This window comes from Ascaphus truei, chromosome 3 (genome assembly GCF_040206685.1).
Source record: "Ascaphus truei isolate aAscTru1 chromosome 3, aAscTru1.hap1, whole genome shotgun sequence".
Taxonomy (NCBI): domain Eukaryota; kingdom Metazoa; phylum Chordata; class Amphibia; order Anura; family Ascaphidae; genus Ascaphus; species Ascaphus truei.
Genome location: NC_134485.1, coordinates 389,972,036 through 389,993,059, shown reverse-complemented (window position 1 = coordinate 389,993,059; position 21,024 = coordinate 389,972,036). Strand labels below are relative to the sequence as shown.

Sequence of the window (21,024 nt, the reverse complement as noted above, 5' to 3'; positions counted from 1 at the left end):
CTTAAGAAGTAAAAAATACAGGCTGTATGAAAATATCCTAATCCCTCAGTGTGGTCAGCCGCAAAAGGTCACACTCAAAATAAAAATAATAAAGTCTTAATAAACACTTTTGACTTAAAACCCGACGAAACACCATAAAAATGCATAGAAATGCATGGAATAAAATCCCCAAGTACATGGAGGTGAGAGAAATAGGCAGTGTATTAATATATCTAAAGCCTGGGTCACTCAGACAGATAAGACATTGTCGTAATTTGATGTCCGAGTTGCCCTTCCGTGGGCTCCAGGGTATATGCGCTATGCCCATGAAACGTAAATTGGAAGCATCTCCCTGGTGTATGTCATTTATGTGCCTAGCCATGACGTCATCACGTTGACGCTCACATGGTTGGTGTTTGGAGGCGAGACCAGCTCTGGATATTTCCCAGGGCTGCAGCTGTTCACTAATATATGCACAACACACGATATCAGGTCGTATACTTACCTAACGGATTATCTATATTGTGTCTTTTGGGAGTTATAAGCATTATTCGGTTGGTGTATACTTTGCACAGTTTGTGCTCTCACATCCTCACACATAGCTTGTGTGAGACTCTTCATGAGTGGACAGCTTCATTATTATCTGTCTGAGTGAGCCAGGCTTTAGATATGTTAATACACTGCCTATTTCTCTCACCTCCATATACTTGGGGATTTTATTCCATGCATTTCTATGCATTCTTATGGTGTTTCGTCGGGTTTTAATTTCAAAGTGTTTATTAAAAATTTATTATTTTTATTTTGAGTGTGATCTTTTGCGGCTGACCCCACTGAGGGATTAGGCTGTTTTTGTCTTCCATTGAGATGACACCTAACCCTAACCTGCAGTGTTATCTACCTTGAGTGCAACTAGTGGTGGTTTTACTTAATCCTTGTGATTATTTGTGTGTTTCATGCTATTTCATTTCTCCCATGCACCGGGTAGTTTATGTTTATGTTTGACTGTTTGTTTGGCGAGCGATGTGCTCTTTGTGTATTATTGTATGGAAAATATGCAAGATTAACACAACAATATTAGGTGGTCAACAAGCTACTCGAGAACAGTGATAGAGAGGAAGTACAAGAGAGGGACACGGGGAAGCAATTTAAACGATAAAGCTGGAAGTGATCTATGGTGTGGGGTGAAATGTATTTCTTCTTGAATTTTAAAGTGATATGGAGTCCATTTCAAATGTGTAGAAAAAGGAGAGAAGTTGGAAGATACTTATTTAGTGAGTAAGTATATAGTGAGTAATATTAGGGTACAAGTGAAGTGCTAGCATTGCGCCAAAGTACTATAGGAGCTATTAGTAGTCTGAGAATTGAAAAAGAGCATGCCGAAGAACCACAGAAAGATTACACCTGTATGGCAAAACATTCACTGACCATGAAGCTCAAGGGTGTGGCTTTCAAACAAATGAAACTAAGTATTGTACAGATGAACTCTCCGGTTCTGGCTGACCCCCGTGTGGCTCCCGTGCGGGAACACCTCGCCCCTACGTTGTGTGATCCACCTAGCTTTTTTTCAAGAAATAGAGGGTGAATGCGGGAGGAGCACAAAATCACTGTCAGAGAGAATCATGGAGCGTCCCTGGGGAGCGTGCCGGATCCGGAGACTCCATCTGTATATCATTGGCACTTTTCTTTGATAAATATTTACTTATCCGAAGGGGAATTACAAAGAATACTAATAAATTAACTACAATAACTTGATTAAAAAAAGAACTCATCATTTTGAATATTGTGTCGAGTGACGTTTCAGAGCAATATGTTAATAACAGAGCTAAGAAATGCGATCTCTATATCATACAGATGTAGCAGACGTTATTACTCGTTAACATGATGCATTGCATTAAATAATACTGTGGTATTTAAGTTTTAACATGGTGCTATTGAAAAGAATGATAAAGCTGTCATTATATATCCTTAATTCACGGGCGCAATACCGCAATATATTTGATGCAGTATTCTATGTTAACAGGGGTAATAAAGCCTGCTACATCTGTATATTAGAAATTGCGAAGAAGAAAATCACACACATATGTTCCTGATTTATCCATGCAGTTCAATATGTGTTTAGTGTCATTTCAAGTGCTTTTAGGATAAAGTAAAGTAAAAGTCAAATAATAAGTTATAATTTGATATTATACATGAATAATCTTAACAATGAACACGTCTATTTATATAGTGCATCATGTAAAAGCTAATATACCCCATAAAATGTCAGTGGCATGTCATATTTATATAGGCATAACACAAATATAAATACTACTGTGCCTCTGGTTTTAGGTAATCTCATGGGAAGTACAGATGCAGCGGCCGTTATTGGTATTGGTTTGAGATTTCTTGAAATTTTCCTGCGTTAAGATGCGAGTTTACTAGTGTTTTGATCGAGTGCAGAAAATTGCATTTTAGCATTGTCTGCAATACCGTCAAGAAACTCAAGTGGGCGATCGCGAGTTGTAGTCTTAAAAAATCTAATTGCAAATCAACCAGTCTTTTATTCCTGTACAGTACTTGTAATTTGAAGCTTAAAAATATGAGTTCATACTGTATACAGTACAGTACATGGGAAGGCAGTTCTTTCTGAGGCTCCTTAGCTTTTAGCCATACAAAAATTCTCAAAACTGTAGAAGATTTAAAATATGAACACACACAACAAAAAGTATTTTTAACTAATTAAATGTTTAATTTGGCTGGATAAAAAAAGTTAAAATGAATAATACAAAAATACAACTTCGCTCTCTTTCCGAATGTAAAATATTTAATCCCTTACAGTGTGAGATGGGTAGGCAGATTATTGAAGATAAGGAAAAAGTAGAGGTATTAAACAAATTCTTTGCCTCTGTATTTACCAGGGAAGAATCAAGTTCAATAGTAGTGCTACAGGAGAAAGACACAACCTCCATATTAATGAACAAATGGTTAACTGAGGAAGTTAACAGCCAGCTTGAAAAAAATAAAGTAAATAAGGGACAAGGGCCCGATGGCATACATCCAAGAGTTCTCAAGGAGTCAAATTCAGAAATAGCCAAACCATTATATTTAATATTCAAGGACTCCATTTCCACAGGCTCAGTACCACAAGATTGGCGTAAAGCAGATGTGGTGCCTATCTTAAAAAAGGGAGCTAGATCACAACCGGGAAATTACAGACCTGTAAGACAGACTTCAATAGTGGGTAAACTACTTGAAGGTATAATAAGGGATAATATTCAGGAATACCTAATGGAAAACCAAATTATTAGTAATAGTCAGCATGAATTTATGAAGGATAGATCATGCCAAACTAACCTTATTTGTTTCTTTGTGGAGGTAAGTAGGAATTTAGACCAGGGTAATGCAGTTGATGTGGTCTACTTAGATTTTGCAATGGCTTTTAATACGGTTTCACACAAGAGGTTGGTGAACAATATAAAGAAAATTGGACTCTGTAATAATATATGCACCTGGATTGAAAACTGGTTAAAGGACAGACAACAGAGGGTTGTCATAAATGAAACTTTTTCAGGTTGGGCTAAAGTCGTGAGTGGAATACCTCAGGGATCGTACTGGGACCCCTGCTTTATAACTTGTTTATTAATGACCTTGAGGTTGGCATCGAGAGCAAAGTCTCCATCTTTGCTGATGATACTAATTTGTGTAAGGTAATAGAATCAGAGCAGAATGTAATTTCTCTTCAGAAGGACTTAGAGAGACTGGAAACGTGGGCAGGTAAATGGCAGATGAGGTTTAATACAGATAAATGTAAGGTTATGCATTTGGGATGCAAGAATAAAATGGCGACTTACAAATTAAATGGAGATATATTGGGGGAATCCTTGATGGAGAAGGATTTAGGAGTGCTTGTAGACAGCAGGCTTAGCAATAGTGCCCAAAGTCATGCAGTAGCTGCAAAGGCAAACACGATCTTATCTTGCATCAAACGGGCAATGGATGGAAGGGAAGTAAATATAATTATGCCCCTTTACAAAGCATTAGTAAGACCACACCTTGAATATGGAGTACAATTTTGGGCACCAATCCTAAGAAAAGACATTATGGAACTAGAGAGAATGCAGAGAAGAGCCACCAAATAAATAAAGGGGATAGACTATCTAACTTATGAGGAGAGGCAAGCTAAATTAGATTTATTTACATTAGAAAAGAGGCGTCTAAGAGGGGATATGATAACTATATACAAATATATTCGGGGACAATACAAGGAGTTTTCAAAATAACTATTCATCCCACGGGCAGTACAAAGGACTCGGGGCCATCCCTTACGGTTGGAGGAAAGGAGATTTCACCAGCAACAAAGGAAATGGTTCTATACAGTAAGGGCAATTAAAATGTGGAATTCATTACCCATGGAGACTGTGATGGCAGATACAATAGATTTGTTCAAAAAAAGGTTGGACATCTTTTTAGATGGGAAAGGTATACAGGGATAAACCAAATAAGTCAGGAATGAATTTATTTTTCTCCTTATGAGATATCATTGGATGATATGACACTGGGGTTTTTTGTTTGCCTTTCTCTGGATCAGTAAGTAAGTATAGATTTAGGATAAAGTATCTGTTATCTAAATATAGCTTAGGTTGAACTTGATGGACCTACGTCTTTTTTCAACCTCATCTACTATGTAACTATGTAACATGCGTTTATGTTAAATTGGAACTTTGTTGAAACGCATATACTGTACGTGTCATCACATTTCTGCGCATGTGTGTATGTCAAATTGGAACCTTGTTGAAATGCATAGGCGTGTCATATCCTTTCTGCACACGCGTGTATGTCAAATTGTAACTTGTTGAAACGCATATATGTGTCATCACATTTCTGCACATGTGTGTATGTCAAATTGGAACCTTGTTGAAACGCATATGTGTGTCATCACATTTCTAGTAGGTAGTAAAGAAGCAGACACACGGTCTTAATCAGCAACAAAGACTTAATGTGCCATGAAAACCAACGTTTCGGCAGTCCAATACTGCATTTCTCAAGGTGAGCATGTGAGAATGTATAGTACAGTATCTGCTTTACAGTAGTACAGTTCTACTGGCAGTGTATATACAGATGCAGCCACCAGTATTAGAACACTTGCCTGGAAAATTCTGGGGCCGTCTCACAGTAAATGCCTCAACATGCCTCAACGTTGCCACAACATTTCTGTGAGATTCTTAATGGCACATTGTCTTTGCCCAGCTCCAGACATGCAAACAGAAAATAAGCATTAAACACTGAAATAATTTTAAAAAATCAACTGTTCTTTTTTTAAGATTAAAAACATTGGCGGCGCATCTTTATTTGTAAATAAAGTTATTACTACTGATGCAGCGACCGTTATTCGAACACACCTCAGCGCCTTTTTTGAGTTCTCTGCTGTTCCCCACGCAGCATGAACATGGCCAATCGCCCCAGGCACCGGCACTTATCGCGGATGTTATGTTTGAATTTCATGATTCTGTTTCTTCGTTTGCAATAAAATGGATGAATTGTACTGTGTACAGTTCTGTGCTACTGTGCCAATTTCATGTTTTTAAAAGCCAGAACACTAAAATTAATTTTTCTGCTCTTTCCGAGCTCGCATCTTAGTGCGGGAAGGCTGGAATTCATCCCGCGGTTTCAAATTGGGATTCCGATGTATATGACGCGTGAAGTGTTCGAATAACGGCCGTTGTATCAGTAGTAGTCATCCAAAAGTCAATGGACCTCCAGGGAAGAGCCCTTGTATGCCTCAAAAGGCTATTGATGCTGTCTCTCACGGTTTTCATAAGACGACTCGTAGCTTTAAAATTGCACTTCACTTCCTTCATAATTGTTCTCCTTAAATTTCCTGGAAGAGCCTTCTTGTATTTATTGCCTTCATAATTGACATTTTGGGTCCACTCGCTGTACAGCTCAAAACTGACGGGGTGTTTAAAGATGAACTGGGCATTTTTCTGTGGTAGACCTGGGGCAGGTTTAACAGGGTGATGTCTGCGAGCAGTACAATCCTGGGTTCTGGAGCAGATGTGCTTCTGGCAGCGTGGGGGGGTAGATGGTCGAGGAAAAGACTTTCCTCCTGTCGTTGTCTAGCACTTACCGGGGCTGCCATCTCCTCCAACAGAAGGGTATACATGTATTCTGGACACGGAAGGGGCGAGCGTGGGGGGCCCCGTGGTGTGCTTGGTGTTGGCACCGTGAAGGTCAAATCCAGGGATTGAGAGGGTGCACAGGGGTGAAGGGGGGTATGCGATTCCTCCATGGGAGAATAAGGCGCATCAAGGCCACCCTCCTGCTCCTTCTTTGGACATACAGGGGCAGGGACTCCAAGCAAAGAATAGAGACCAGCAATGTTCCTCTCCATCTTATTCAGATGAACACATATGCACCTATCCATATTCACCATGGTCTCCAAAAGACGACCCATCTTGGCCTCTATTCGGTCCCTGTATTGCTCTGTTGAGTTGTCAGTGATTTCGATACCACTGAAAACATCCAGCATGTGGGCGACCGAGCTGGATCTGGTGCAAAAAGTGCTGGTGTCACACGGACTAACATCTGCATGGCTGGGTGCTGGAGGAGGTGAGCTAGGGTCTTCGGGACTTACATCGGCATTGCTGGGTGCAGGAGCAGGTGAGCTGGGCGTTTCTGGATGAGCATCTGTCAGCTATCATGCCCATGGTCAGGAAAAAAAGTGTAAAGCGAAGACCCCCAGTCACAACAGAGTAAGTATTTTTGGTTTCTTTCTGCAAATACTGTATTACTCAAAAAGCTTCTTGAAAATCAAGAAGCATGTTTTTGTTTACTTGTTTTCTTTTCAATTGATTTAGGCCCAAGCAATTACTGCACTACCGTATGTTGAGAAGAAAATATAAAATGTTTTTTTTTCTCTTTACTTTCATTACTCAAATTCTTCTCTTTTCCTTTAAACTGTTAGACTGGTGGACGAAATCAGCAAGGCTAATGATGAGCGCTGTGTAGCAAGAGTCTAGATTGTTCTAGAGAACGGTCACAATATCACGGCATCTAAGATCAGCATCAGGGTGATGAGACACCAATTGGGAAGGAAATATGGACGTGTCAAGTAGGTGTCTTACTGTAATAAAGTATAGTATAATGCAATACTGTAGTATGCAAGTGACAGAACTGTGACTAAGTTAGGACAGTACAGGAAAAGTGTTGTTCTGCACACTACTGTACTGTAGTTAAATGTGTGGTTTTACTGTACCTGTAAAATTCTTCCTTGTCTTGACAGAGCGTATCCAATGATAAGGGATGCCAACAAGGTAAAAAGAGTGAACCAAGCATGGGCATGGATCGAAAGTTGCGAGATTTTCAGGATGTCATCTTTTCTGAAAAGACAACTGTAGCTCTAGGGAGATTTGCCACTTTTGCCTTCCACAAAAAAGGACGCCTATCTCTGAAGCCGCATCCCAAGCAACCAGTGAAGATGCATGTGTGGGGTGCGACCTCTAGACGTGGACCAGAATGCATCATCATATTTGAGGGTAAAATAATGTACAAAGTTACATGCTGTAGCCTTATGTACTGTACAGTACAACTGTAGTGTATTCTGTACCCTAATGTTCAGTTTCAACATAATTTTTTCTTCTCTTCTTCCAGGAATCATGGACAAAGTATTTATCAAAGAGCAAATAGTCACCCATATTATTGAATACATTAGGCATAATTTCCATCTAGTGGTTACAGTTATTCCAGGACAATGACCCTACACTTACCGCCTCTGGTACCTATATTCTTTCCAGCGTTATCAACTGGGTTAAGACGTCACTGGAGTAAGTTTACATTAACTTGTTCTCATTGTTTTAAACTGTTTGTATCTGTTCAACTAATTCACCATTTTTTTCCGCTCCCATTCAAGATCACCAGATTTGAACCTTATTGAACTGGTATGGCATGAGCTGAAGGATCATATAAGAAAGGTTGTTTAACCGTCCAAAAACGAGGAATTAATTCAAGGAATAATGAGTTTCTGGAATGACATACTGACTTTACAAAGATGCAACAACTACATAGACACTATTAGCAGCGTTTTGCCCATTCTTTTAGAGCGTAATGGGAATGCCACCGGCATGTAGTAAGGTACAGTACTGTGCTGTACTGAAGTAAGGTAAATACAGGTACAGTAAGTATAGTACAGGTAAGTATGGTACTGACAATAACCTGATTAATGTTAGCCTTCTATGAAAGGTAATGGGACGTTAACCATTTTATGTCTGCGCTTACTCTCCACTTTATATATACTTAATTTATATATACTTGTATGTATATTATTTGTATTAGACATGTGTGTATTAACTATTTTATTTAAAAATTCACTATAGTTTAGATGTATGGCAAGTTATACTGTCATTTATTCGTTTTGTGTGGCTTTTTGTTAACCAGTCAAGGCCTTCAATTCACTAATCCTGCAGCCATTTTTTTTCTTTTCACAGATGTAACACTTATGTAAGGGGGGGGATGTACAATCTTATTGTACCGTGTGCATAATAACAGTCAATAGTTTGTCCTAATCCCCCCTCTCTCAATGACAAAAGGTTGTTTAGACCGGTTTAGGTGACTCAGCTAAACCACATGGAATTAAAAACCATATTAGCCAAAACTAGCCAAAAGTTATCTTGGTGAACATAATGCTGTGATGAGCCTGCAGGATTAAAGTTGAAGAAATCATTTGAACTATTGTAAAATAAAATAAAAGTTATTACTGTAACATGTGTGTGATATTTCCATAAACAATATGATACTGTAAGCAGGCCAAGCCTACCCAAAGTTGAAGGTATTGAATAGAATTCCCCCTTCAAAAAATACTAATGATTTTTTCCCCAAATTAATTACACATGCAAGGTCTAATTTTAACGCAAAATGCCACTTCATAGAGAAATAAAAATGTAATGATTTTATAAATGTAAACAATTATAAAATATGAGAAAAAATGCATAACAAAGTTTTCCCTAAAATCACTCTTATTAAGGCCTACTCGAGAAAAAAATATATGACTTTTTTTTTTTTGGACTTGAATTTCACTTTGGCAGTGAAGTTATTGTAGGTAGTGTGCAGGACTTCTCAGGCATGCGCATGCGTGTGAAATCAGGCAAAGTAAATTCTCAGCCAAGAACAAAAGGCTCAAACATAATGTTACTTTCTTGTTTAAGGTCCCATGGCCAGGGGGAGTGGAGGTGTTAAGGAGCCAAATGCCTTTTGCTCGGTTTACTGAGGGAGGTGTGGGGGAGGGGGAGAATTGTGTAATTCTGGGTTGACCGTGTAAAACTTGATAAAATATTCTTGCCCAAATAAATGACACCTGCAAAGCCCAATTATACAGAAAGAAGCTACCTCATTACTAAAATAATAATGTTGTGATTTGAACAATGTTGAAATTGATGAAATATTTTTTTTAAAAAGCATTACATAAAGTGTCTCTTCAAATCACTCATTTATGAATCCCTTCTCGAGAAAAAAAAAAGGATATGCCTTGTGAAGTCATTCTAGCCAATTTACAGGGTAGGTCTTCTTGTCAGCCATGCAAGACCCGAAGCATACGTAATGTGTCTTTCTGTGTGAATGTCCTGGATCGGCCGGGGAGGTAATAACGAGTCCAATGCCTTTTCCTTGGTTTTGTGGGTGCAACTAAAATATTTCATCTTGGTGTACCTTTACATAATGCTGTGATGAGCGTGCAGGATTACAGTTGAAAGAAATCATTTGAAATGTTGGAAAATATAAACAAAATGTTTCAGTCCCTTGAAGAATCATAGAGAAATAAAAACGTAGTGATTTTATAAATGTAATAATTAAATAAGTATTTTAAAAAATGCATCGCATAATGTTTTGTTTACAGCTCACAATTATTTTCTCCTTCTCTAAAAAAAAGTTACTTTAATTTTTTTTGTTTACATTGGATTTGTACAGCACTGTAAGTCTGATTAGCAGTGAAGGCTTTCTATTGTACACTAGTTCACAATGCACATGCGTGAGAAACAAGGAAATGTACATTTCTATACCAGCAGACAAATTATGAAACCATCTTAGACTTTCAGATAGCTACAGAACTGTAGTCACATGCCGTTGCTTTGTGAGGGTGGGGGGGGAGGTTAGATTCAACTCTGGTCTGTCTTACAGTATTGCACGGATGATCGTGAAGGATTAGAAAACAACTGTTTGAATTGTTTGCAAATGTAGTTATTTTCTCAATCTTATATTGATTAAATATAAATTTATTTAAATTGGTTAATTCTCTGCTAAAGTCGCCTTCTTATCTGTTCCAGCATTAATTGCAGAAAATATGAGAAATGCGTAACTACATTGTGGTTTGGTATAAGGACTTGACATGATTTGACATGATGTCCAGTCGGCAATTGCAGGGATAGCAATGTAAGATAACAGGACAAGCATTGTGTTTACTGTAGAGATTTTAATTATGAAACATCTACATTTGATAATGTCTTCAGCGAGCAAGGTCAATTTACAATGAATGACTGTTGTGGCCACTCTTTTTATCTAGTTTTTAAACACCTGCAAATTGACTACACACAACTCACTGGTTGCCCTGTGCAAAGGGATTCACTTTTGCCATCTGACGGAAACACGCAGAACTGTACCCAAACAAATCACAATCACATTCATCATGGAAAATCAACAAGGGTAAACATGTGTGTGATTGACAGCCTTCACAGAAGATTAACGAATGAATACCATGTGGAACACAGCAGACTTTTCGAAAATGGCGCCGAGAAATAATCGAATAATGGCATCTGTCTGTGTAGATACAATATTATAGCGTTTGAACACGCTTTTTATGTTCATGTACTGTATACATTGTTTAATATTAGACTTTCTGTTGCCATTTCCATATGTCTTTGCAAACTATTATGATTGGGGAATGTATGTGGTGTTGACCTCCAGTTCTTTTTCTGTGCATTACCACATACAAAATTAGATCTGTGTTACCTTCTGGAAAAATAAAGACAGGCTTCAGCCAATCATAAGCAACTGTATTGTCTGTCCATAAAATCTATATATCTATAAAATGCTGCTATAATTTTATTTACTTAAAAAATAATAGAACTGCGCGAACAATTAACACTTTACAGAAAGAACACAAATGCCTATATGAGCTAAATCTAACTCTCCCTGCAGGTAACCCAAGCTCTCACCCAGAGAGAAATTTAATGTTGTAGGGGAAAAAAATAGGACCTAAATCGCACAGGAGAGATAGAAAAAGAAAAAACAAAACATAATATAAGCAAAAAATCACACGATTTGGTATCCTTCTCAGAGATCTCTTTGAATTGCTTGCTTAATTAAATCTCATTATTGAATTTATACTATCATAGGAGGTGGTAATTTCATTGTTCCTAGTCCATTAGAATTGACTATCTAATTAAAATGCATGAGATCATTCTAGTCTGTAAAGGAATATATGTTATGGATCTGATTAATAGACCTAGTGTACTTTATATATTTAAAATTTTTGTATTTAGTTTCACCGTTGTCAGTATTTGATTCAATTGCTTGCCTATTTTCCTATTAATTAGAAAGAGTATAAGTAGGGAGAGGGTTAGCAGCTCCATGACATGCCTCTGACGAAGCCAAATAGGCGAAACTAGTTGGGTAGAGGACGTGAACTCTGGTATGTGCTAAAGAATCCCCTGGAGGACTTGTATGCAGTATTGCTGAATGACTGTGATGATCCAACGGTTGTCTCGCAAGACGTGAGTTGTGTTCTCACGTGACACGGAAGTGATCCAGGTTTACGTAGGCGCCGACGGAGAAGGACACGGGTTGTTCTTTGAGGTACCAAAGCCCCCTGTGAGCCATGGTACAACCGTGCGACAAGACCGTGGGTGAGGAGCGCGGAACGTTCTCTGGCCTAAGCACGTCGGAGGATTCGTCTGGTGTATGCAGTGACTCCGGCGGATATATCTTTTTATGTGTGTGTTTTTTAGCTTATTCAATTGTTTGTACATTTGTACAATCCTTTCTTTCCTTATCCTAATAATTCCTCTGTGAGCTGAGCTGGTTTGCATGGTTTGGTGAGGCCTAGCAGTTACATCCTTAACGTGGTGTCCAGCTGACCCTGACGGAGAGGACCTTTTCAATATTACTGATCAGCTAAGATTAATCAATTTTGCTGATATTGATTTATTATCTTGTGAGTGCAATAATTTATAGCAGGATTTTTTGCCTATACTATATACAGATTACACTATGTTTTGTTTTTTTCTTTTTCTATCTCTCCTATGCGCTTTAGGTCCTATAATTCTATTTACCACTGCAAAACAAATGGTCTGAGTTTGAATAAGTAAAACTACAGTAAACATACGTTAGTAAAAATAAGTAAGCTACACATTTTCTCTATCGTCCATATGCAATTTCATGCCTTGACAGACTGTCCAACACATTCTCCTCGAATTTGGCTGTCCTGCAAATTCAGTAGTGTAACCAGCTGCCTTAATGCCTCACTCTCCAGCATACAGTCCACAGCAAAAACATAAATTTCATGGTTTATTATTACATTGTTAATTCCACTATTCAGAGGCCTGATTTGTAAAAGTGGCTACACTACCTCCATATTTGGTGCCGAAAAACTCTACTCAATCATGTAACATAATTTGTATTATTTGTATCCATATTTTGCTGTAACACTTGATATCTTATAAGCATTTTTTAAAGTATTTATCAAATACTTGGACATTCTTCTGCTTCCTTTAGATACTACCATCTGTGGGATGTCAATGTTCAGCAAGATGTGACTTGTGACTTGCACTTCTAAAGGCAAAACAAACCCTTCTTCATCTGTCTTCTCCAATAGAGCATGCGTGATTCCAATCACTCGGACTTCTCATATGCAAAACATAACCCTTTCTAACTCAAATACAACATTTCTCTTTTGATTCAGAATGAGTAACTGGTTATAGAACAGTATCCTTTTATGTTGCACTCTTAAAAAAAGCAGACCGCTTTAAAAAAATTAACCTTTATTCTTAATTGTTCCAAAAAAATAAGGAAAAAAACCCTTACTAGAGGATAAATCTAGAGCTTGACCCCCATCTTTTAATTTTGAATCTTTGGATAAGGTTGCCCTTGTATAAGAAGTAAAAAAAATCAGTGTAGATGAATTACAATTGGAACAAAAACATAAGTGATACAATTTAAAAATAATCCTAAAAAGTACCTTATTGAAAATCTCTCACTTTATGTAATCATACAGTATGGTGCTACATAAGCATAAATAAATGTTATGTTTTTATTTGAAGGGGTGTGCACATGGTCCTGATCCCTCCTCTGGGCTCCACCCCCACATGCTCACACCTACTCTTCCTCCCCCAGGCTCATACCTACTCTCCCTCCACTAGCAGTATCCTTTTGCTTTGAAAAGTAATTACAGATAAAAAAAAGACATGTTCAATGGGAAAAACTGTACTTGTACTTTGTGCATAACAAAAAATAATAAATATACATTACTAGTGCATTCATATCTTTGCTGTGCCAATAACCTTTTATTAAATGGTTTCATATCATAGTAAAACTACAGTATGTATCTTTCTTGATTGTAACTGCATATATTAAATGAATTGTACTTTGTATTAGTTTCAAATGTCAAAATTGTACTTGTCTTTAAGTTACAAATGTGGCATATGACATTGTTCCCCCAGAAAACACAACTTATTTCATTAGAGTATAATGACAGTTTCCATTGGATTCAGTGGCAGCTGTAATTACAATGCTACTTTAACACACAATGTTTTATCAAATGAGCCAACAGACAAATACTTACGTGGTAAAGGCATCATTTTGTTTGGCTCCACGATAGTAGGAATATAGATTAAACATTCCAATCATGAAGGCCACAAACACCATGATAAATATAACCATGAACTTAAAGATGTCTTTTACAGTTCTTCCAAGTGATATTTGTAGTGGTCCAAAGCTTTCATTTGCTGGTAAAATGTAGGCAATTCTGGAGAAACTTAAAACGACAGCAATTGCATAGAGGCCTTCGGATATAATCTGAGGATCTGACGGCAACCATTTTATTCTGGCTAAAAGAGAAAAAGGGTAAAGATAGTCAGAACTAAAAACGGAATCATTCAGAAATGCTGACAATTTACAGAGATATGTAGAATATTTTGTAGTGGGTTACTCGTCTTAGTAGAACTTTCAAATGAGGTATATTTGCATTGAAATGTCATTATTTTTTGGTAATTTCTTTGTAAACTATTATTACACCACACTGTTGTATATAGTCTATAGGTCATGTTGCTAAAGTAATTTAAAATGATCATATCCTTTTAATCACCTCCTTAAGCATTTAAAAAGACTGAGCTCTGACAAAACAAAATATAATTCTCCTGTAGCAAATAGTAATACATGTCTCTAAATAAGAGGCTACAACAGACTCACCAAAAGTGTAGTATTGAATTTCAGGAGGCAGTGTTGCATATGCCAAGTCCTTGATGTTCTCATCATCATCAACATAATTTTGGGCTTGGGAAGCATGCCAAAATGCCATAAACCTTGCTATGAAGGAAGCTGCAAAGATTGCTAGCATTCCAAAATCAAGAATATTCCACAGTTCAAATAAATATTCCCTGGGACCTTGCGACCAAATTTCTTTACATTCCGACCATATCATACCTGTAAGAGTAGAACTAGTTAGTGATAATGCCATTTCAAAAATAATTTCCAAACATCCTCACACACCTAACACAAAATGTAACAGACGAAAGTACAATTAGGAGCTTGTAATGCAAATCTGTCTGCAATAGATCAATTACTGTAGATCAGGCCTGCACAACATATGGCCCATGGGCCGCATGCGGCCCGCCCGGCCTCTCTGTGCGGCCCCCGATGAGATTTAAAAAAAAAAAAAACTTTAAAAAAAAAAAATGGCGGCGATTCCCCGCGGTCCCGGGGGTGATGTGAGGTGCATTGAGGTGAGGTGCATTGAGGTGAGGTACAGGGGAGGTGAGGTACAGGGGAGGGGAGGTGCAGGAAGGGTGATGTGAGGTGCAGGAAGGGTGATGTAAGGTGCAGGGGGTGAGGTTCAGGGGTGATTGGAGGTGCAGGGGTGATTGGAGGTGCAGGGGGGGTGATTGGAGGTGCAGGGGGTGTGATTGGAGGTGCAGGGGGGGGTTATTGGAGGTGCAAGAAGGGTGATGTGAGGTGCAGGGGGTGAGGTGCAGGGGTGATTGGAGGTGCAGGGGGGGGTGATTGGAGGTGCAGGGGGGGGGTGATTGGAGGTGCAGGGGGGTGATTGGAGGTGCAGGGGATGATTGGAGGTACACGGGGGGTGATTGGAGGTGCGGGGGGTGATTGGAGGTGCGGGGGGGTGATTGGAGGTGCAGGGGGGTGATTGGAGGTGCAGGGGGGGTGATTGGAGGTGCAGGGGGGGGTGATTGGAGGTGCAAGGGGGGGTGATTGGAGGTGCAGGGGGGGTGATTGGAGTTGCAGGGGGGGTGATTGGAGGTGATTGGAGGTGCAGGGGGGGTGATTGGAGGTGCAGGGGGGGGTCATTGGAGGTGTGGGGGGGTCATTGGAGGTGCGGGGGGTCACTGGAGGTGTGGGGGGTTATTGGAGGTGAAGGGGGGGTCATTGGAGGTGCAGGGGGGTTATGGAGGTGCAGGGGGGGTCATTGGAGGTGCAGGGGGGGTCATTGGAGGTAAGGGGGGTCATTGGAGGTGCAGGGGGGTTATGGAGTTGCAGGGGGGGTGATTGGAGGTGATTGGAGGTTCAGGGGGGGTGATTGGAGGTGATTGGAGGTGCAGGGGGGTCATTGGAGGTGTGGGGGGATCATTGGAGGTGCGGGGGGTCACTGGAGGTGTGGGGGGGTCATTGGAAGTGAAGGGGGGGTCATTGGAGGTGCAGGGGGGTTATGGAGGTGCAGGGGGGGTCATTGGAGGTGCAGGGGGGGTCATTGGAGGTAAGGGGGGTCATTGGAGGTGCAGGGGGCGTCATTGGAGGTGCAGGGGGGGTCATTGGAGGTGCAGGGGAGGGTGGTTGGAGGTGCAGGGGGGTGATTGGAGGTGCAGGGGGGATGATTGGAGGTGCAAGGGGGGAGAGTGATGTGAGGTGCAGGGGGGAGAGTGATGTGGGATGCAGGGGGGGTTATTGGAGGTGCAGGAAGGGTGATCTGAGGTGCAGGGGGTGACGTGCAGGGGTGATTGGAGGTGCAGGGGGGGGTGATTGGAGGTGCAGGGGGGGTGATTGGAGGTGCAGGGGGGGTGATTGGAGGTGCAGGGGGGGTGATTGGATGTGCATGGGGGGGTGATTGGAGGTGCAGGGGGGGTGATTGGAGGTGCAGGGGGGGGTGATTGGAGGTGCAGGGGGGGGTGATTGGAGGTGCAGGGGGGGTGATTGGAGGTGCAGGGGGGGGGTGATTGGAGGTGCAAAGGGGGGGGGGTGATTGGAGGTGCAGGTGGGGTGATTGGAGTTGCAGGGGGGTGATTGGAGGTGCAGGGGGGATGATTGGAGGTGCAAGGGGGGAGAGTGATGTGAGGTGCAGGGGGGGAGAGTGATGTGGGGTGCAGGGGGGAGAGTGGTGTGAGGTGCAGGGGGGGAGAGTGGTGTGAGGTGCAGGGGGGAGAGTGGTGTGAGGTGCAGGGGGGGAGAGTGGTGTGAGGTGCGGGGGGAGAGTGATGTGAGGTGCAGGGGGGGAGAGTGATGTGAGGTGCAGGGCGGGAGAATGATGTGAGGTGCAGGGGGGGAGAATGATGTGAGGTGCAGGGGGGGAGAATGATGTGTGGTACAGGGGGGGAGAATGATGTGAGGTGCAGGGGGGGAGAAGGATGTGAGGTGCAGGGGGGTGGGATGTGTGTGGTGTGCAGGGGGTATTGTGTGTTTGTGGAGAAGGAGTATTATGTGTGTGGGTGAGGGGGAGAGATGGGGGTATGAGAGATAGATGGGGGAGATATGAGGATGATGATGATGATGATGATAGGTGCTGGAGGAGAGATGATGATGATGGTGATTTTACCCGTGCGGCCCAAATTTTTTTTCCTTGGAGCATTTCGGCCCTTCTTGCTTTACGAGTTGTGCAGGCCTGCTGTAGATGTTCTTTTGGTGTACTTACAACAGTAAGCCTTAATTATAAGTAATATGATTATTGCTTTGTTAGAACTCATCTGTGTTATAATAATATAAGCTAAAGGGTGCAGCAGACAAAATCATGTAATAACTGATAACCGGAATACTCCAAAGAAGTATTAATCTTATCTTTAAGTTTTTGGATATTATGACAGTCCAGCTTGAGATGACAAATAAAGGTTTTCAAGATATACAATACCAAATGCCATAAATGTATATCTTTAGCTGGTTGACACTGCTAAAACTACAGTATTCGGCAAATTCAGAAGAGCATACCAAATGACACACATTAAGAAACCAATACATAACTTGTTACTTCTTCCGTAACATTGCCAAGATCCACTCTTTCTACTGTAAATCTACTGCTAAAACTCCAATGCATGCCCTTATCCTTTCCCGTATGGATTAGTGTAACATACTGCTAGCAGGCCTCCCTGACTCAGAACTTTCTCCTTTCCAATCTATCCAAAATGTGTCTGCTAGAATAATGTAACTTTCTCCCAAAACAGTCTCTGCTCATCTCCTCCTTAAATCCGTCTCCTGGCATCCCATCAAATTTCAGATTACCTACAATTTTCTCCACCATACTTTAACACCATCCACTCTTCTGCTCCTTCCTACATATCAGCTCTGATATCTTGTTATGCCCCTGCTCGTCACCTGCGCTCCACCCATAACTGTCTTCTCTTCACCCCTTTCCCCTCTACAGTTCACTCTCGCCTTAAACCCTTTCCCCTCACTACACCTTACTTGTGGAACTCCATCACACTCAGTCCATGCCAAGCATCCGCTCTCCCCACCTTCAAGACAACCTTAAAATGAATCTCAAATAAAGCATCTCAATAGCCTGGACTCAAGGCTACTATCCCACGCCCACCGTCACTCCTACCAAGCACTGTGGCCAAGCACTGCCATCTATTGCACGTATAGCCTCACCTGCTCTCTCCATAACTCTCCCAACATATCACTTACACTGTAAGGTCTCTGAGGTAGGGGTTTTCTTTCCTATTATCTGACTTTTTGCGCTTATTGTATTATTATTATAATTCCCTGTACTATGTTGTCTCTTTGTCTCTTTGCTGAGTGCACTGTGGGTGCTATATAAATTAAGATATATGTACATACTGTAAATAACTGGGGCCATTTATCAGTCTCACTGCTGCAGATATGGGGCAAACCGCACCAAATATATAAAGGAAATATATTTCCATTTAAACCAATTTGCTTTTATCCTTTCATGAACTTGTACCGAATTGTTGGAGCAGTTTTGCAGCCAGGAGACTTTGATAAATGGCCACCAATTAACCAAAACAATATAAAGATGGTACTAAAAACACAAAGAAACCTGTGGAAATAAAAACATACATTTTTCAAAAGAATCATACACGTAAAACCTTCACTTCATTGCATTTAAGCTGATAACATTTATCTGGAACTGCCTCTTTAATAGCCTTGAAAGCACAATCACTGACATTCTGCTGGTCCCTCTTGTGACAATAACTCGTCGCCTGTGCCAAAAAAAGTATTGCAGAAGAAAAGTCTGAGAGATAGTGCTCACTATAGCGCTATACTATAGTACAGCTACAGTATATTCCAATCACTTTGCAAAAGAGACAGTACAGGATATTCTAATACCATAAGTGCAACAAACAAAATCAGACAATAGGAAAGGAATCTATGACATGGAGAGCTAACAATCTAAGCTAGGGGTAGCCAACTCCTGTCCTCAAGCCGCCCCAACAGGGCAGGTTTTCAGGATATCACTGCTTCAGCACAGGTGGCTCAATCAGAGGCTCAGTCTCCGACTCTGTGCTTAAGCTGAGATATCTTAAAATCCTGACCTGTTGGGGGGTTTGAGGACTGTAGTTCAGAACCCCTTTTATAGAGCTACATTCTATAGCAGCTGTGTGGAAACTGGGGGGCGCGCCCCCTGCTGTCTGCGGAGGGCGCAGGGTTTACAGAGGCCCCGCGCACTTCCCGAAGCCACTTAAATTAAGTGCCAGGGAAGCGGCAAAGGCCTCTGTAAACCTCACTTACCTTGGCTCCGGCGGCTTGTTAGACGCGTCGCCATGGTAACACAACGTCAAATTACGCAGCGAGGTCATGTGATGTCAGCAACGTGACATCATGACGCCGACACCGGAGCCGAGGTAAGGGGAGGGAGGGCGCAGAGAGAGGGGAACTGCCGGCATGGGGGTGCAGGGAAAAAGCTTGTGCTCCCCTGTTCTATAGAACCCCTTCTATACAGCTACAGTATAGTACAGCTACATTCCAATTAGCAATCTAAATAGATGTGTTCTATGAGGTATACTGAATTAAAGCAGAGGAGGAGATATTCCTTTTCTATAGAGCTATAGTACAGCTACATTCCAATTAGCAATTTAAACTGATGTGTTCTATGAGGTATACTGAATTAAAGCAGAGGAGGAGATATTCCCCTTCTAAAAAATATAGGTTTTATTCTTTAAACTTCTGATTCTTTAGTAGTCTGATGCTATTTTAGTTCTGACATGAACTAACCTTTACTGCCCAAGCTTCTGCTTTATGTTGCTATGTTGCAGGATAGTTACTGACACAGATACTGTAATAAACTTCCATCTATTGTCAAAGTATTCTTGGCAGAGATTTGAATGGAGGTCTGTAGTGTGCAACTTAAATGGTGAATAAATCCTCTGGATGCCTGACAAAACTTTTCCAAGTTGATTTTGTTTTACTGGTATAGCCTAGCCTTCCGGACGCTACTTCTTTTTCCTGGGCCTTTCCAGTGTCAGTCCTGTTATGTGCAGGCAGTGGAAAGGTTAATTCCTTCTTTAGGCTCTGTGTGTGTATTACATACTTGGACACAATTCTGGTATCCAAGGACAGGCCTAGCAACTACCAGAGAGTATCAGCCTGAGAGAAGAATACTGCTTGGTTCATCTAAAAGCAGTGATAGCCAATCAGTATTCAACTTGTGCTGTTATGGGACAGAGTTCCAACCCCCAATCTCAGGTTATAAATTCTGACACTCTCCTAAATTAGTGAGTTCTGGAAGAAGAAGTTATGTCTGGAGTGTGATCCTCCTCCACTTGTGGAGTGAGGAGCCTCTTCCTCCATCCCACCAGGGGATGGGAGGGAAGGGGAACAGGCCTGAGTCAGGGCTCTGACCAGGAGATGGGAACAAGGAGAGAAAAGGGATGCATCTGTATTTGCTGTCTGATATAATCTATCTGCAATAAAGCCAGTTGTACCCAGCATCATTGTAATTACTGTCTGCTGCCTACTGTTAAGAAGAACAAGGTGTCAGCATGGCCCATCCGCTGCCCCTGCAGAGAACCTGTGCTGACTGGTGGCGCTGCACCACTGAGGAATAACGTAACCTGCACCCCTGTTCTGGCTCTCTCCACACAACCGCGGAGCACTCAGCCCTCCTGTTCACCAACAGGTCACAGCACAACACACCTAGAAGTAGCTGGAGAAGGTATACCCACCCCAATCTCACTTAGGGGTAGGGGAAACAGGGCTACACTGGTATGAAACCACAATCATCAACTCTCTATCGCTACAGTACGTATTTTAATTATAAGATCTCAATACAGGCATACCCCGCATTAACGTACGCAATGGGACCGGAGCATGTATGTAAAGTGAAAATGTACTTAAAGTGAAGCACTACCTTTTCCCACTTATCGATGCATGTAATGTACTGCAATCGTCATATACGTGCATAACTGATGTAAATAACGCATTTGTAACAGGCTCTATAGTCTCCCCGCTTGCGCACAGCTTCGGTACAGGTAGGGAGCCGGTATTGCTGTTCAGGACGTGCTGACCGGCGCATGCGTGAGCTGCAATTTGCCTATTGGGCGATATGTCCTTACTCACGAGTGTACTTAAAGTGAGTGTCCTTAAACCGGGGTATGCCTGTACAGTATTAAAGCAATGGACTGTTTA

At 41.2% G+C, this 21,024-nt stretch overlaps 1 protein-coding gene across 1 annotated transcript in view; it reads right to left on the bottom strand.

Moving 5' to 3' along the window:
• The window catches only part of TRPC6 (transient receptor potential cation channel subfamily C member 6), a 245,011-nt gene that overhangs the window by 68,277 nt on the left and 155,710 nt on the right, over positions 1-21,024 (bottom strand). The window contains exons 6-7 of the mRNA XM_075592440.1: positions 14,410-14,643; positions 13,784-14,048 (exon numbers count right to left, since the gene is read on the bottom strand). Coding sequence (XP_075448555.1) covers positions 13,784-14,048; positions 14,410-14,643 — 499 coding nt within the window. The remainder of the gene's footprint in view (positions 1-13,783; positions 14,049-14,409; positions 14,644-21,024) is intronic.